The sequence below is a fragment of the Miscanthus floridulus genome, chromosome 18 (assembly GCF_019320115.1).
Source record: "Miscanthus floridulus cultivar M001 chromosome 18, ASM1932011v1, whole genome shotgun sequence".
NCBI lineage: Eukaryota > Viridiplantae > Streptophyta > Magnoliopsida > Poales > Poaceae > Miscanthus > Miscanthus floridulus.
In genome coordinates, this window is record NC_089597.1 from 135,439,536 (window position 1) to 135,455,684 (window position 16,149).

At 46.7% G+C, this 16,149-nt stretch overlaps 1 protein-coding gene across 1 annotated transcript; it reads left to right on the forward strand.

Annotated features, from left to right (window-relative positions):
- The first annotated feature begins 12,078 nt into the window (after positions 1 to 12,078).
- On the forward strand, positions 12,079 to 13,345 carry LOC136521603 (BURP domain-containing protein 6-like). Its single transcript, XM_066515351.1, has 2 exons — positions 12,079 to 12,185; positions 12,351 to 13,345. Exons 1-2 carry the CDS (start codon positions 12,150 to 12,152, stop codon positions 13,053 to 13,055), a joined length of 741 nt encoding a protein of 246 aa, XP_066371448.1. The 5' UTR covers positions 12,079 to 12,149; the 3' UTR covers positions 13,056 to 13,345.
- Positions 13,346 to 16,149: the final 2,804 nt, after the last annotated feature.

Sequence of the window (16,149 nt, forward strand, 5' to 3'; positions counted from 1 at the left end):
GATCTGATTGGACGGACAGGGATATATGTACCTTCTTGGGTTCGTCAGTTTTATGCCTCGCTCTACATCGATCCTCATCACAGATTCATTCACTTTGCCTTCAACGGCAAAGACTATAGAGTGACGAGTAGCAGGGCCAGAGAGATACTGAGACTACAGGAGCAGCCTGTAAGGATGCATGAGGTTTGCTATGGACATCAGGAGCCTCCCAGGCGTCCTCATGGAGGGTTGGTGCCCCCTACAGACTTAGTGCGCCATTGCTTCAAGGAGCCGTTTGGTGAGGGGTCGAGCAGGAACCCCAGTGACTTGACTCCTACAGCGAGGATACTAGAGGCCATCATCAGGAGGACACTGCTTCCCAGGTTGGGATACAGGGAGGGCCTGACTCGCTTACAGCTCTGGCTTCTCAATGCCATCATGCAGATGACAGTGTTTGACATCTGGAACCTCCTTCTTTCAGAGATGGAGGATACTATAGTTGAGGGATTCAAGGGTCGCAGGCAGCTTCCCTATGCTCACTGGATCACGTTCCTCATCCGCAGAGTTGTGATTGATAAGCCCCCTGGCATGATGGATGAGTATACAGGTACCACTACAGAGTTCCCAGCTTACAACCTGTCACAGAGGATCAGACACGCCACTCCTCAAGCACCCAGTCAGCCTAGCCGTCGTCCCCGATGTGCCAGAGTCTGCAGCTCAGCAGGACGAGATCATCAGAGGGATTGCAGCCACTGAGGAGGAGGAGCTAGAGGCACAGCAGGGAGTGAGTGAGTACAGTGACAGCTCTGACGACGACTACCAGCCTATACCTCAGATGCCTCCACGCAGACACGATGCAGAGGCCGGTAGCTCCAGTTCTGCTCCACCTGCTCCACAGACAGACCCCGCTCTCATTGCTATTCTTGAGCGGATGCAGCAGGATCAGACACGACAGGCACAGGAGACAGCTACAAACTTCGCACAGTTTCAGGCTCGTCAGGACGAGTTTCAGCGGCAGCAGCAGCTCCTTCAGCACCAGCAGTTACTCATGCAGCAGCAGCTCATGGGATTCATGCAGCATGTAGTGACAGCCATTGGGATTCCACTGCCACAGACTTCGCCCCAGCTTGCACAGCCTCCTACCACTTCGACGACTCCAGCAGTATAGCCCATCGGGCTTCAGAGTCAGGGACAGCCTCCAGCTCAGTTTACTTCACCTCCTGTACAGGTGTCCCAGTGGTTAGCTTCACCTGGTATAGCCCCGCAGTTCACTCCTTATCACACGGGTTTCTCATCAGAGCAGACTTCCTCGCTATTCGTGCCTGAGTCATCAGTCTCCAGGAGTCTTGGAGCATCATTCAGCGAGTTGACCGGCATGCCTACTCCGCCTCACATGCATACTACCGGTCCGTCTACAACAGCTCCAGCTATCATGACCACTCAGAGGCTCCCCTCGTCTGTCGCCTCGTTAGATCCTACGACAGACATACTTGCAGCTTCACAGGCAGCACCAGCTCAGACCCAGACCGCTTCAGCGACTCTTCCTGCTTCAGAGGGTCAGTCAGTTCAGAGCTCAGGGTCAGATGATGATGGCGCCCAGTTCCATCTTGCTCCACGTACTTCAGCGCCCGACTCGTCCGCTGCAGCCCCGCCGACCGACCCCTAGGTTTTGGTGTTTGACGCCAAAGGGGGAGAGGGTTTGAGTATGTAGACTTAGGGGGAGCTAGTTATCTAGTATTAGCTTATTATATATATTTGGAGTTTTATTTGTGGGATACACTATTAGCTTATGCATTCGTGTGTTTACTTTCATGCATACTATTATATATATGTGATAATGCTATCTATGTGATTGTGATATTTGACATGTGTGATTCCTACTTTGCTTTATCTATATGTCATATCACTTTATGGAATGCTCATTTGCTTTTGCTTCCGCGTTTATACTTCGAAGCAAATGAGCCTTTGTTATTAGTACTCATGCTTAATTCATATTCTTTGAGTACATTGTGTTGGCTTGGGTCATATAAGCATGACTAACTCTCTTGTTCTTATTGACAAAAGCTTATATGAACCAAGCCCGTCAAAAACCTCACTCCATAACATACTCGAGGTGGTATTGTCATCAATCACCAAAAAGGGGGAGATTGAAAGCATCTAGGCCCCTAGTTGGATTTCGGTGATTAATGTCAATACAAAGATTACGTATGACTAACGTGTGTTTTGCAGAGACAAGTAAGTTAGGTCATGGTAATGGAGATCGATTGGGCAATCGAGGTTGTCATGCCCCTACGATGGAAATCGTTTCGGTTTTCAAAGGATGGACGACAAGGTTAAGGATAACTAGTTCTAAGTGTCGATTGAAGTTGGAGAGACACTTAGAGTAGTTTAGGACTTTGTTTTTTTTCCTTTGGCCGTACTATGAAGGGGGGTATGAACGGGTAGCTTGACCTAGTTGAGTCTAGTGAGTTAGGTGTGGTGCACACTTGTTAAAACTAGCTCTAGGTAGCTCCTATGAATGCCTAAGATCCTTTGGAGCAAACTTCATTCACATATGTTCAGAAGTTGGAAGTGAATGGAGGGTCAAATACTGACCGGACGCTGGCTCCGGTGCGATCGGACGCTGGCCGCAGGGTCCGGTCAGTTCATTTGACCGAGAAGATCAAGTCTGGTGTGACCGGACGCTGGGAGGTCATGTGACCGGACGCTGAGGGCCAGCGTCCGGTCAACTCCAGTAAGGGTCCAGACTTGGAAAAGTGTGACCGGACGCGTCCGGTCAGTGTGACCGGACCCTGAGTATCCAGCGTCCGGTCGTTTACAGTAAGCATCCAATAGCGACCGGACGCGTCCGGTCGGTACTAACCGGACCCTGACAGCGTCCGGTCATCACTTGAATGCTAGTTCGCGGGTTGAACTGACCGGAGCGTCCGGTCATCACGACCGGAGCGTCCGGTCATCCCGCAGAAGCTCATAACGGTTCGTTTTTCAGGCTGGCTTATAAATAGAAGCTCCACTCGTGAGTGGAGTATCCTTTGCTCATTCCAACAGCTGAGAAACACGTTTGTGAGTGCCAAGAAGAGCAAGATCCTAGTGAGGTGTTTGTGATTTGAGAATCCAAGAGAGTAGCCTCACTAGCAAATCAAGAGTAGCAAAGTGTGCATCCATCTTCTCATTAGGCTTCGCGTGGTCAAGTGAGAGTTCATGCTTGTTACTCTTGGTGATCGCCATCACCTAGACGGCTTGGTGGTGATTGGGAGTTTGGTGTTCACCCGACGGAGCTTGTGGGTGACCCAACTCAAGTTGTGAGCGGCTTTGGGTGATTTCGCCGCGACGGAGTGTCGAAGAATCAACCCGTAGAGAGCACTTGATCCTTGCGCGGATCAAGGGGGAGCTACACCCTTGCGCGGGTGCTCCAACGAGGACTAGTGGGGAGTGGCGACTCTCCGATACCTCGGCAAAACATCGCCGCGTTTCCTTTCTCTCTCTACTTACTTTGAGCTCTTACTTTGAGTATTTACTTTGAGTAATTCAATACTTGTTTTACATCCATAGAATTGCTTGCTAGAGTAAGTTTGGAACATAGGTTGAGAGGTTGTTGTGCATTAGTTTGATACAAACACTTTTCTAGGCACAAGGGGTTAATTGGGCTATCCGTAGGATTTGATTATTGCAAGAGAATTTAGAATTAGCCCAATTCACCCCCCCCTCTTGGGCATCTTGATCCTTTCAGGGTCGAAGCCCACAATGATGGCTTCGTACCCTGTGCTTAATAACCCTGTCAGTGTCATGTGAACCTTGACCTCGGCGCCAGAGGCAAAGGCTCAGTGGCTCCGGGAGGGCGAGAGGAGAGGATGGCAATGGGGAGTGCGGTGCCAGGACATTTTCAGACTCCTGCTCTAGTTGCTCCCTTCATGGCGTCATTTGGCTGGTGTGCGCCGGCGATCGGCCGACGGCCGCCATGGGGGATTTGGATTTTGTGGAGCTTGCCCAAAGGGGAGTGACTAGTGGAGAGTGCAAAGACGGAAAGTGCGAGGGCATTTTAGGTAAAGACAAAAGCAGGATGTATTGAGAAGGGCCAAGACAACTTATAATTTTGCAATAGTGAGGGGGCTAGAACAACTTATAATTTGGTATAGTATAGAGAGCGTACGTAATTGAATTTTGTACAAGTGCTACACGACCAAGACTTCAGTTCCTACTGACTGGCATGCAAACTTTTCATTACAGCATAATAATAGCAAAAGAAAAATTGTTGTCACTTTTGAATTCATATTTTGTTTATTTTGTCATATGGAAGATTCTCAAGCAAGAAAAATGAACCTTAGAAGTGTGGACCAAGTAGATAAAGGGTCTATGAATGGTCGCTGCTCACCATGCACTTCCAACCAACACTAGAAAGATCGGAGCACTGGAAAAGGTGGATATAAAAAGAACGGTGTAAATTCTGAGGATGTCACTTTCATGTTATCAGTTTCAGAGAAAACTACTGATTCATAGATGGTTTTGTTTTCTCATGTAAAGAATTGTCTTTTATTCGGTTCTTCAATGCAAATGTTTTTTTTTTTTTGTATTTTTCATCAGTTTCATACTGGACTTGTTGAGTGTTTTTCTCAACTTGTATTTTATGTCCTATTTGTTTTTTAAGTAGGTACCATTGTTGATGGCATGCATGGGAACTGGAACTGGCACCTGTTTCTAGCGGACGCGTGTGCTACCATTATTCACACATAATTAGTTCTTATAATGTTAAATTAGTCTCCTTCCTCTGCTAGATTAGTCAATTAGTTGAATATCTATACTTAGGTATCTTATTATGCCGTGATTGTGTATTTATTATTCCTGTATTATTGTCATATCGTGATTGTGACTTGCCTATTGTGGATGCCTGTATTTACAGGAGCAGACCCTCTGAAATTTTCATAAATTCCGTGTTTGTGGAAACTTAGGGTGTTACAGATAGGATATTATTGCACAGTGAAGTTTTTGCCCTCCGTTGGTTGGTTTTACCGATGGTTGATTATCAGTCTCCGGCCAGATAACTGTACTCATTGTTGTTTGTCACAAGCCACCTTGTTATTATTAAACATCCGATTCATTACTATAGAAACATTCATTCATTATATTAACCTATGAATCGGCGGATAAAAATTGAGTGGACTCTGGGTCCATTCCGACTACTATGGGCCCCCTCCCCCGATGCATGACGCGTTCACTCGGCTCCTGGGGTGAGTGCGGCTCGTCCGTAGTTTCTCGACTCGAGTACACCAAAGCCAACACTCAGAGGCGAAGTAGGAGGTCGCGGCCGCGTCGCACAGCAGCAGGTGGTCCAAATCGGCTAGGAGCAGACGCGCCCACGCTCACCTAGATGGCCGCCGCGAAGACCGCACGCGGCGGCGGCGGCGATAGCAGCGGGTCGGCGGCCGTGCAGGACATGCAGCAGCAGGTTGTTGAACGCAGTCATGAGCAGGCGCGCCCACCTGGGCACCGCCGCTGCCTCATCCTCCTCCTGAGTTCTAACGAAGCTGAAGCATTTGCTTGGCTTGTTGCAGTTGCAGGGTACAGGGTGCCGGCTGCAAGGAACATCGAAGAACAGGCACCATCCTGCATTGTACTTTGCATTGTGCGATTGGGAATGCGAACCTCCCTACCAAAGCTAGCAGCGAGGCAACGACAAGATAGGATGGTGGACAAGATAATTTTTTTTCTGCTATTGGCATATCTGAAGACGTCTAGGTCCAAAAGATAGGACTAGTGTCTTAGGATGGTTGCCAAAGATGTAAACATAGATGGGAGATGAGAAAAATGTAGAGCTTTTGTCAATTATGTAATGCTGAACGGGTTCTTATTCAGAGCAAAGGAAATAGTCTGAACATGTTTCATTTCATAAGGTCCCATGACAGTTCTTATTCATAGCAAAGGAAATAGTCTGAACATGTTTCATTTCATAAGGTTCTTATTCAGAGCTTTTATGATACTAGTGGCAATGTACCTGCGACACGCACGTGTCTATGGAAAAATTCATAAACCTTTCAAATATTTTCAAGAAGATCAGCGCAATCCAGAGTTTAACTTAATATATTGCTATACTAATGGTGAATGACCAACTGAGTCATGTTATCCTGCACAATCTAATTTCATCTGTCAGCTAATCTGAAAGGATAGCCACAGAACTGACTCATTAAAATTCTACCGTTAACAACTTAACATAGTGAGGGCATTATATACATGCAGAAACCAAAAGTGGCCAACTTGTGAAGCCATGTCCTGTTTCCTCTTAAAGACAAGCCCGACGACTACGTTGATACTCACTTTTTTTTTTTTTTTTTTTTTTTGCCCAAACTTCCTCCTTCTCATCGCTAGGCAATGCAGCATACCTATCTCGTTGATTCTCACTTTTTTTTGCCCGAGCTTCCAACTCGTTGTTAGGCATACCTACCCATACACAAACTTTGTTGGTACTATTATTTCATAGATTTGGCACCCCCAAATGCTTCGGCGCTACATTTTTACTGCGTTACGTTCCTATTATGTCTACACACATAAGGAAACTAAAGCACATAAATCATTATAATGAATGAAGAAATTTTGGTTAGAGTAACATATGCAAACATATTTTTCACAGGTAGAGGTTAAAGTTATATGAATGTAACAAAATTAATTTCACATTATTTAGATCTATAATTATTTTCCTCCGATTTTCACAAGTATCTGCATGGATTAGTAGAAATGCGCAAGTTCTATTAGCTTGTATTGGCCATAACAGCAAACACAGAGAGAACCAAGGAGGAAACCTGGCGGCGAGCACGCACCGGTGTGCTGCGAACGTCCGGCTACCAACATCGAAGACCACGTCGTCGCCGTTCTCGCTCAGGAGGAGCTCAGCGGGCAGCGGCCCCTGGCCACCTAGCGGCCGAGCGGCCAGCCTGCCAACGCTGGGGCGCTGGGTCTGGGCAGTGTCCGGCGACCGGCCGAGGGGCCAGTGCGCGCGTGCGGACTCGAGTAGCGCAGAGGGAAGGGCCGTGGGCGCCCCAAGGGTGGCCGGCTGGCAGTGGTGGTTGCCGCTGGGGCCGCGTCGCCGGGAGAGAGCGACACGACGGGCTGCCGTCAGCGCCTCCCCGTCACGTGAAGGCGCTGGCGTTCCCCAAGGGTGGCCGGCTGGCGGCGCCCCGTCACGTCAAGCCACTGGCGTTCCGCACGTGACCGGCTGGGGAGAGAGCGATGACGGGCCGCCGTCGAAGGACTGCGAGGGGCAGTGGCCAGCGACCAGCCGAGGGCCAGGGCGGAATCTCGTAGCGAGCGGAAGGGTTGACGGGCGGAGGACTCCAAACTTCCGAAGCAGTACGGCGCGGGGCCAAGCGTCGCGACTGGCGAGACGACGAAGGTGGTACACGAAACACGCATGTTTCAGATGTTCCTGCCGTACTTCTCTCATGGGTCCATTTGTCAGTGTAAGATGGGTAGGAAGTGAGTCCACCTGTCGATCTAAGGTGGGTAGGGAGTTCTACGGTGACAAAGGATTTCCAATTCCTTCGATCATTTATAGTCGAAGATGGCCTAGGATTGAAATCATGTTTCACAGCATAAGTAAGTGTTCACAAATAATGCTTCTAAGTGAATAAATTGTGAAATTAATTTTGTATTGGATCAGCAGGTTCATCTCTAGTTTCTACATCATTGTTCAGAAACTGGGGTCTTTCGGCGTGACTTAAAATCAGCATCCAACTCATTTCCCCGGAGACTAACTGCAACCTTCTCACACTCTACAAGGAGTTCTGAAAGACCGAGTTGTTAGGAATTTAGGCATTTTCAATAGCAATTTAATTCAGAAAATAGAAATAAACAAAAGGTTGTAGCATCATGTATGTGCTTGTGTGATCTAATTGTGACAAGTATGTAGATGATACTAATGAACAAGACTGTAACCAGAAACCTTACGGAAACGTTGGATTAACAGTAACATACCCAACGCAGAGCCGGATGCACTAGAAGACATAGTGCCTGTTGGTGTAGTCGTCCCGTTCGATGCAGTGCAGACAAGTAGCACTACCGGACACCCTCTTTTTGTTGAGTGCCTGTGGCACTCGGCAAAGGCTTTGCCGAGTGCCGCACTCGGCAAAGGGCACTCGACAAAAAATTAATCGGCACAGAAGCCTTTGCCGAGTGCTTTTTGTCGAGCACTCGGCAAAGCCTTTGCCGAGTGCCGAAAAAGCACTCGGCAAATATTTACACTCGGCAAAATGAAAATGCGAAAAAACGTAAAAATAATAGCAAATTTTTTTTCGGGGGAGGCCGCCACCGGCCAGAGCCCGTCCGTCTCCATCGAAGTCGCTGTGTATTCACGGCTAACACGGCCGGCGGGATTCGAACTCACGACCTCTCCCTCACGTGTCTACTGCTTTAGCACTGCACTACAATTTCACTTGTGTTTAGATTCCGTTATCTATCCTCATATATTATAATAAACCGAGAGTAAATTACTTGTTTGAGGCTCTAAACAAATTCAAATCAAAAAGTGGTCAACTACAAAGTTTTATAACTTTTCGAGATCTACAATTTTCATTTAGGAAGTTTTTCCATCCGAGGTCATTTGAAAATTTCAAATTTGAGAGATTCAAACGTAGTTTTGCATGATAAGATGATTTTAAATCAAAACGTTGTCAACTACCACTTGTATTTCTGAACAGAAATGTAAGTGCGTCGTGAAGCGTAGCGTCCTTGATCATCAGAGGCGTAGGGGTCGAAAAACAAACACATTCACCGCAAGGTGAAGTGTGCCCACTTAGTCCCCGAGCCTGGTAGTAGGTGACGTAGGCACGTGGTGCCAGGGTCTAAAAAGAATTCCCAGTTAAGTTGAGAACCCAATTGTCGTGCAAGCCAGTTTCTCGAGCTTGAAATTCTTGGGCCATATGACTTGGCGAAGGTGTGGAGTAAACTGCTTCAAACCCGGCGGGCCGTGGGCAGTGTCATATTCCATACGGCGATAACTTTCATGGGATGCTCGATCGTCGGCTCTCTGGTTGATGCGAGCGCACAGATCGCGTCCACCGAGGTAATGGCGGAGATCGTTATTGCCATCGCGGCGATCTCGATTGCCATCTGGATTAGCCCTGCGACCGTGGTTATCGCGGCGATTGTCGCGAATGTCTCGGCGGTTATCGTCCCGGACGTCGTGGCGGTTGTCATCCTGGCCACCATCATAGCCACCGTTTCCGCCTTGACGGTTGTCTGATGGGTCGTTGTTGCGCGAGCCATGTTGGTTGAGTGGCTGTGAGCGACTTGGGTGCTGGCGGCTGTGGCTTGACTCGACTGAGACGGATGGAGCCCGGGCTTCTGCGATCTGGGCCATAGCAGCCGTTAGATAGGCTTGTATTTCATCGCAAACTGCTTGGGTTTCTGGGGTGTTGGGTAGCCATTGCATTGTCGCCATGGCGACGGCTACGTTGGCGCTTGGAGTCCTGAAGACCTGTTTGTCCCCCACCCTGTCATGGTCGGAGTCGTATCCACCATGGTCGGAGCCATTTCTGCCGTGGTCGGAGCCGTAGCTGATGCAGGTGAAGCAGTGGTCGGCGCGGACTGAATCCACGCCTTCTCCAGGGTCATGGCGACGAAGCCGTCGGAGCCGGTGGTCCAGGTGATCTGGCCAACGGTGAACGTGAGGCCGTTCGGCGTAGCCATGGAGCTGGAGATGATGACCATCTTGTTTGCTTGGAGAGCAGTACGCACACCCCCTACCTGGCGCGCCACTGTCGACGAAATACGGTCGGCAATCTACCTAGGGGTATGCCCAAAGTAGTAGATTGTCGGCAGACAGATGCGCAAGCCACAAATAAGATGGTGACGCAAGACAGACACGAGGTTTTATCCAGGTTCGACCGCCAAGAAGGCGTAATACCTACATCCTGCGTCTGATTTGTATTGCTGTATGTCAATGAGAGATATTTTTTAGAGGGGTCCCCTGCCCGCCTTATATAGTCCGGGGGGCAGGGTTATAGATCTGGAAACTAATCCTAGCCAGTTACAATTGTCATATGTGGCCGAATAAGGATTCCTATTCTAACCGACCAGGATATTGCCTGGTCGCCAAATCTGCCTTGACTCCTTGCGCGGGACTCCGAACAGGTTGGCCGTGCCGCGCGTCGTCTTTTGGTGGACCGGACTCACCGATCCGGGCCGGCCCAAGCTTAGCCGTAAGGGTATAGGGGTTAATACCCCCACACAGACCATAGAGTTTATTAGATTTATTAAACATTATATGGGCCAAGCCCATAATATATCCAACACGAGTTTGGTATGAAATATTTTTTGAAGACATTATTCATACCTTCGCTCCTTTGAGTCGAGTCCATGTTAAAGATGGCAATGGGGACCCGCGACCCGATACCCGACGGGTATTTACTCCATTAGGGTCTAAATATGGACTAAACACACTACCCATGGGTACGTAAATGGACCAAACCGTTCACCCATCAGGTACGCAGGTATGGGTATGTTCCAGCAATCCCCGTAACCGTTTACCCATGGGTGAAAAATACCCGGCCATCTGAAAGAGATCAATGCTCCGTGGTTAGACTATAGATTCTGAAAAGTAATGCAGGTAGAGAGAAATAAATATGCTTGTCAGTAACCTTGGTCATATTTGGTGCAAAAACCATAGCAATGTTCTTGTTGTAGCTTTCATTTTCCACCACATATGCCATGAGATTGATGGCCCATTCAAGCAATGCTGCTTCAACAGGAAGTAGGGTACTTGCAAGATGGCTACACTCTTCTTCAGTGTTGCAGTGCATCACTTGTTCTGGAGTCAACGAGTCCAATACTTCATTTGGAAATTCCCGAAGCCATGTCTATAATCAGTAACTTCTACATTAATCATGACTAATGTAGAGGAGAACTAAATGGAAAGGAATCTTAATTTGCAGAAGATATTATTATATGCTATTATTTGTCTAATTTTATGTGCTCTAGTTAGTGGTGGTTGTTGTTGAATTATTGATTTTCATGTGCGTGAATAAATTGTTGGCGGGTACGAGTGACCCGACGGGTATGGGTCTGGGAAAAATTCTCCACCCATGACGGGTATGGGTATTATTCTGACGGTACCAAATTTTTATGGCGGGGATGGGTCTGGGGTGGCCATACCCGAGGGGGATTTATCCATTGCCACCCTTAGTCCATGTCTGGTATTGTTGATCTTCATCATCTCCACGAGTTCCGCCGACGCCATCAATTGCTATTGCGCATGAAGCCTCCATTAGAGAAGATGTTGCCATTAAGTCAACAGTTGTGATGTCTTCTTGGCCTCCAATGCCCGGCCATAGAGGCTGCTTGATTCATCCAAGCGCGGCTGCAGCGGTGTGCAACTACCTGCACGCGGTGGCGGCGGCGTCGACGCGTCGTGCAACTGCCTGCACGGCTCAGGCGGCGGCGGCGTGCAACTGCCTACACGGCGATGATGGCACGATCTATTTGCGTAATTTTGATCGTATTCCCGTGATCTTATTCCTGTAAGACTCCAATACGGCAATACCTGCCTTGGAGGAGCCGAGCCGAGCCGATAGGAGCTAGCCGGCCTCGAATGCTAATACGCGAGCTGCCGAGAGGGGTTATGTATAGCTGCCGCCTGATATGATTAAGAGCCACGCCACGCCACGCGTCATGCATCTGGGGAGGGGGCTCATAGTATAGACAGAATGGACCCAGAGTCCACTCAATTTTTTTCCTACCTTACGGCGCTACAAGTTCCAAAGGAGCCGGCAGGAATTTGTGATGAAACAAACAATCTTAATAGCTAACCTTGAAGCCGGCCTTGACACATTACTAGGGTATAGAAATACCCAAACATGGAACGCCATAATTAAGCACGAGACCTGCGAGCGGTGGATTATTAGGCCAAAATGCATGCATCCCACTACTAACGGTAGTGGGTATTCCAGCTCGCCTATCAATGTTCAGGTTGCGATGTGAGGTCAGGTCACACTCACACACAATTATCTGATCTCCACCATGCCAAGATGCGAAATATATTTTGTGAACAGCTAGTTCCTTTTTTCCCAATAAATACTGGATATAGTTTTCGTCCCACTCGATCGATTCCTCCCCTATAAATACCGGCCATCGACTGCTAGCTTTCTACCGCAGAGCAAGGCTCCAGTCCATCTTCTGAGCTTCTAATGGCGAGGTCACTCGCAGCTTTCCTGCTGCTCCTGGTGAGCCGTATGCGCATGCAGCCAATGATTCATTCATTATTCAAGAAATTAAGTTGTGCTACAACATGGAAAAAGAACACCTTCGTGATTTAGCTTGTTCTTTATATGTCCAAGATTTCGTGTACACGCACGCACACACTTAACGCGGATATATTGCTTGTGCAGGTCGGCGCCGTGATAGCTTCAGCTGTGTATGATGAGGAGGACTCGGTGGGCAGAGCTTACTTCCTCGTCCATGACCTGTACCCGGGTTCCAAGATGATGCTCCACTTCACCGGCGCCGCCACCGGAGCACCCGCGCTCCCACGCACCCGCGCGGAATCCATCCCGTTCACCTCCACCAAAATCCCGGAAATCCTGTCCCGCCTCAACGTCCCGGCCGGCTCCCCCGCCGCCGCCGCCATACGCTCCACCCTGAAAGAGTGCGAGGCCCCGCCACTGGACGGCGTGGTGGCCCAGCTCTGCGTCAGCTCCTTCAAGGCGATGGCCGACTTCGCCGCCTCTTGCCTCCGCACCCGAGACGTCCGCGCGGCGACGATGACCAAGCTCAGCAAGGACGGGGCGACCCCGAGGCAAGTGTACGTGGTGGAGTCTGTCAGGCCCATGCCGGTGTCCGGCGGGGACATGGTGGCCTGCCACCGCATGCCCTACCCCTACGCCGTTTTCTTGTGCCACACGACCACCGCCACCTTGTACACGGTGACCCTTGCCGGCGCCGACGGGACCAAGGCCGATGCTGGGACGGCGTGCCACAAGGACGCGTCGCCCGGCATCTCCTGGCCGACGTTCAAGAAGCTCGGGGTGGCGCCGGGGAGCGTGCCAGTGTGCCACTTCCTGCCCCAGGACAGCATGCTCTGGATGCGCAATTAAAAAGGCTTCGAATCACAAGCACTGCAGAGAAAAAAAAATAAGTGGCGGTCACGTATATACGTACTTTTGTTCACCTATTCTCTGTAGGCTATTACTCGATCGCTCATATGTATACGGTATATATCTTGTGCTTTTGTGTACGTACGTAATGTGTTGTATGTATGCATGTCGGTCGTGTTATATGAACCTGTACTCGCGAGCCAGATACGGCTGCCTCCCCTGGGAATATGCGCATATGGTACATGCTTTTGCAAAATATAAAGGAAGCTAGGAAGCTATTAGTCTTCTAAGGCCGTTCTTTCCGGTGATGAATCTGTTGCAGGTGGAGAGCGAGTGTGCAAATGATTCTCTGTGTATTCCCTTGAACAGCGTGTGTATATATATATATATATATATATATATATATATATATATATATATATGAGCCCAAATAGACAGTTACAAGTCAGAGAGAGAGAGAGTGAAAAGACACCCTTGGGGATTAATCCCTGTTTGATCATTAATAATAATTCTCAACACCTCCTTGATCAATTAGCTCCTTGTATGCTTCACTGTTCACCCATTGTGCATCATTATAAATTTTTGGAAAACCTTGTGGGAAAAACTAAAGTAATACCGGTATACCAGGAAAAACTCCTTAAAACCCAGTGAGAAAAATAAGGAGAAACACCATGATAAACAATCATCAATGTTATTAGACTCTTTGAGATAAACACAAAGCCTTAGTCTAGAAACACATTGATCATATGGTCAATATGCGCCAAATATCATCTTTCAAAAACCCTGTTGGGGAAAAATATATGATAAGCATATAACTTTATGCTGACATTGCCTCATCAAAAACTTTATATGAGGAATCATAAATGGAAAGCTCACTCAAAGAAAAGAGCACAATGCATTTTATGTCACAATATCACCCTCAAAAACCCCTGTGGGAAAAAATGGATGATATGACATAACTTTGTGTTGATATTGCCTCATTAAAAACTTTATATGAGAAACCCCAAGGGAAAACTCATACAAAGGAAAGAATATAATATGATGTTTACAACAAGTTATCAATCAGAGAGACTCTCCTCCTGATACTTGCAAATCTCAAAGTCAATTCATATCAATGCCATCAACACATACGAAATGTGGAGTATGGTAGACTTTGTGAATATCTCTGCAAGATTATCACAATACTTAGTTTGCAAATGTTCATATGCCCATATTACCTATGGAACAGAACCATCTTAGTGCACAAATTATTAACAAATATTGCACTAAGTATAACTTGTTTCCATCTACACAACACAAACTGCATTATCTTTATAGATAATGACCATCAATTCAATAAAATCAATATCACATAATTTCAGTATGTGATATATCATTCTGTCAAGCTATACACATTCATGTGAAGCCTTGTACAATACATATAAGAATGATTGGTGGAAGTGACCACTAATGTCTATTTAAAAGATTGACACAAAATGGTCTTTCCACATGTACATTAAGCCTTTCAACGATCTCAAATTTGGGGATCTAATAGATAACCAGAATCATTATATTCAACTGGATCATGAGTTCTTCCAAACGAACACACCAAGATCACTTGTGCTACTAAGATACCAAAAGATATCTTTAACTCAAATCCACTAACATTTGGTAGGAACAACGCTGCTTGTAGATAGCAAATTATTACAAAAATAATATCCGACCAGGTACTTTTGCAAGATACATTAGCGCATCAATAGCACGAAGATAATGGACCACATGCCCCATTATCTCATCTCAATCACTATGGCATAAAACAATCTTCCTCTTTCTAGGGGTAGAACAACCATAGGATACCTTCATATTGAATCATTCAATATGATCTAGATGTAGATAGCTTTTGTACAAAATCCTAAGAGAAGATGCTTGGATCATAAATACAAAATAAATTTTTTGTTTAGTCTGTATCTTCCATCTCAAACTTCATCTTTAGATTACTACGTGCTACTAACATGTGTTCATCACCAATGATGTCAAGATTATTGACCATCATATGATACTATGAAATCCAATCAAGGACTTCAAAATGAACACCCACATGTAATCAATCTTGTATCCCTTTAGTTTAAGAAATACACACAAAGTCGATTGTACCAAATTCGACTTAACTGCTTTAAGCCATATATTGACTTAAGCGATACACAATACATGTTGCGATTTCATGTATAAGTGTTGGGTATGTGAACTCCTTCCCGGAAACTTCACAAACACACCAAATCAAGGAATCATATAAATATATGCAATCATTACATCTATCAATTATCAACTACAAAGATAGATACTTTTGTACTGCCAATCAAAAGATAGTATAAAAAATTTATAACACAAACTATGGAGAATAATTTGCATTGAAAAACAATGCCGGGGCTTTGCGTAAACCCCTTGTGCTACTAGTCTTGCTTTGACCTCACCACCACATTGTTCTCAATCCATTCTAGGATGGAAACACTTTTGTATCCCACAGTAAAGATACCTCAAGGTGTGGCATCGCAGCCCCAAGACATCTCTTTTCTGGTGAGCAAGACTATCTCTGCATGTATTACATCACTCAACAAGTTCCAGTAAGAGTGAGAAAGCACTCTGCCATGGTTTATTCACTGGATGACTTAGAATGTTGTATACAGTTTATTCAGAGAAGTATGTGTCGACACATGTAGCCTTTCTATCATATAATTCTCTGGTCTATCAAAACTCAAAGTACCCTAAATGACTCATCGTGATTTCCTGAAACGAGAATCAGGGCTTTACGATATCCGAGCATCAGTATTTCAGTGCACCTCTGAGCTAGGTTTGTGGACGACATCCATCCACTAGGTAATAACCAATATTTACCCACAAGGTGTCGTCAACCATAGGTTGACCTGCATTTACTATCTTAGAAGGCAAAACCTTTTATTGCTAGCATGAATAATCCTGCTTTATGGCCATACTTCTCCCCCTCTTATTTACAATTGGGATTTGAGTGGTTTTACTTGGTACCACCACTCTTTCTGGCAAATACTTACAAAGGATTAACAAGTTTAAAAGACACCTTAGGAATCAGTAAATGTATTTG

What these genes read in the sequence shown, in the direction of transcription:
- LOC136521603 (XM_066515351.1), top strand. Translation starts at nt 12,150, where the DNA reads ATGGCGAGGTCACTCGCAGCTTTCCTGCTGCTCCTG. An exon ending in CAGCTTTCCTGCTGCTCCTG is followed by an intron (nt 12,186 to 12,350) that starts GTGAGCCGTATG and finishes TTGCTTGTGCAG; the next exon opens with GTCGGCGCCGTGATAGCTTC.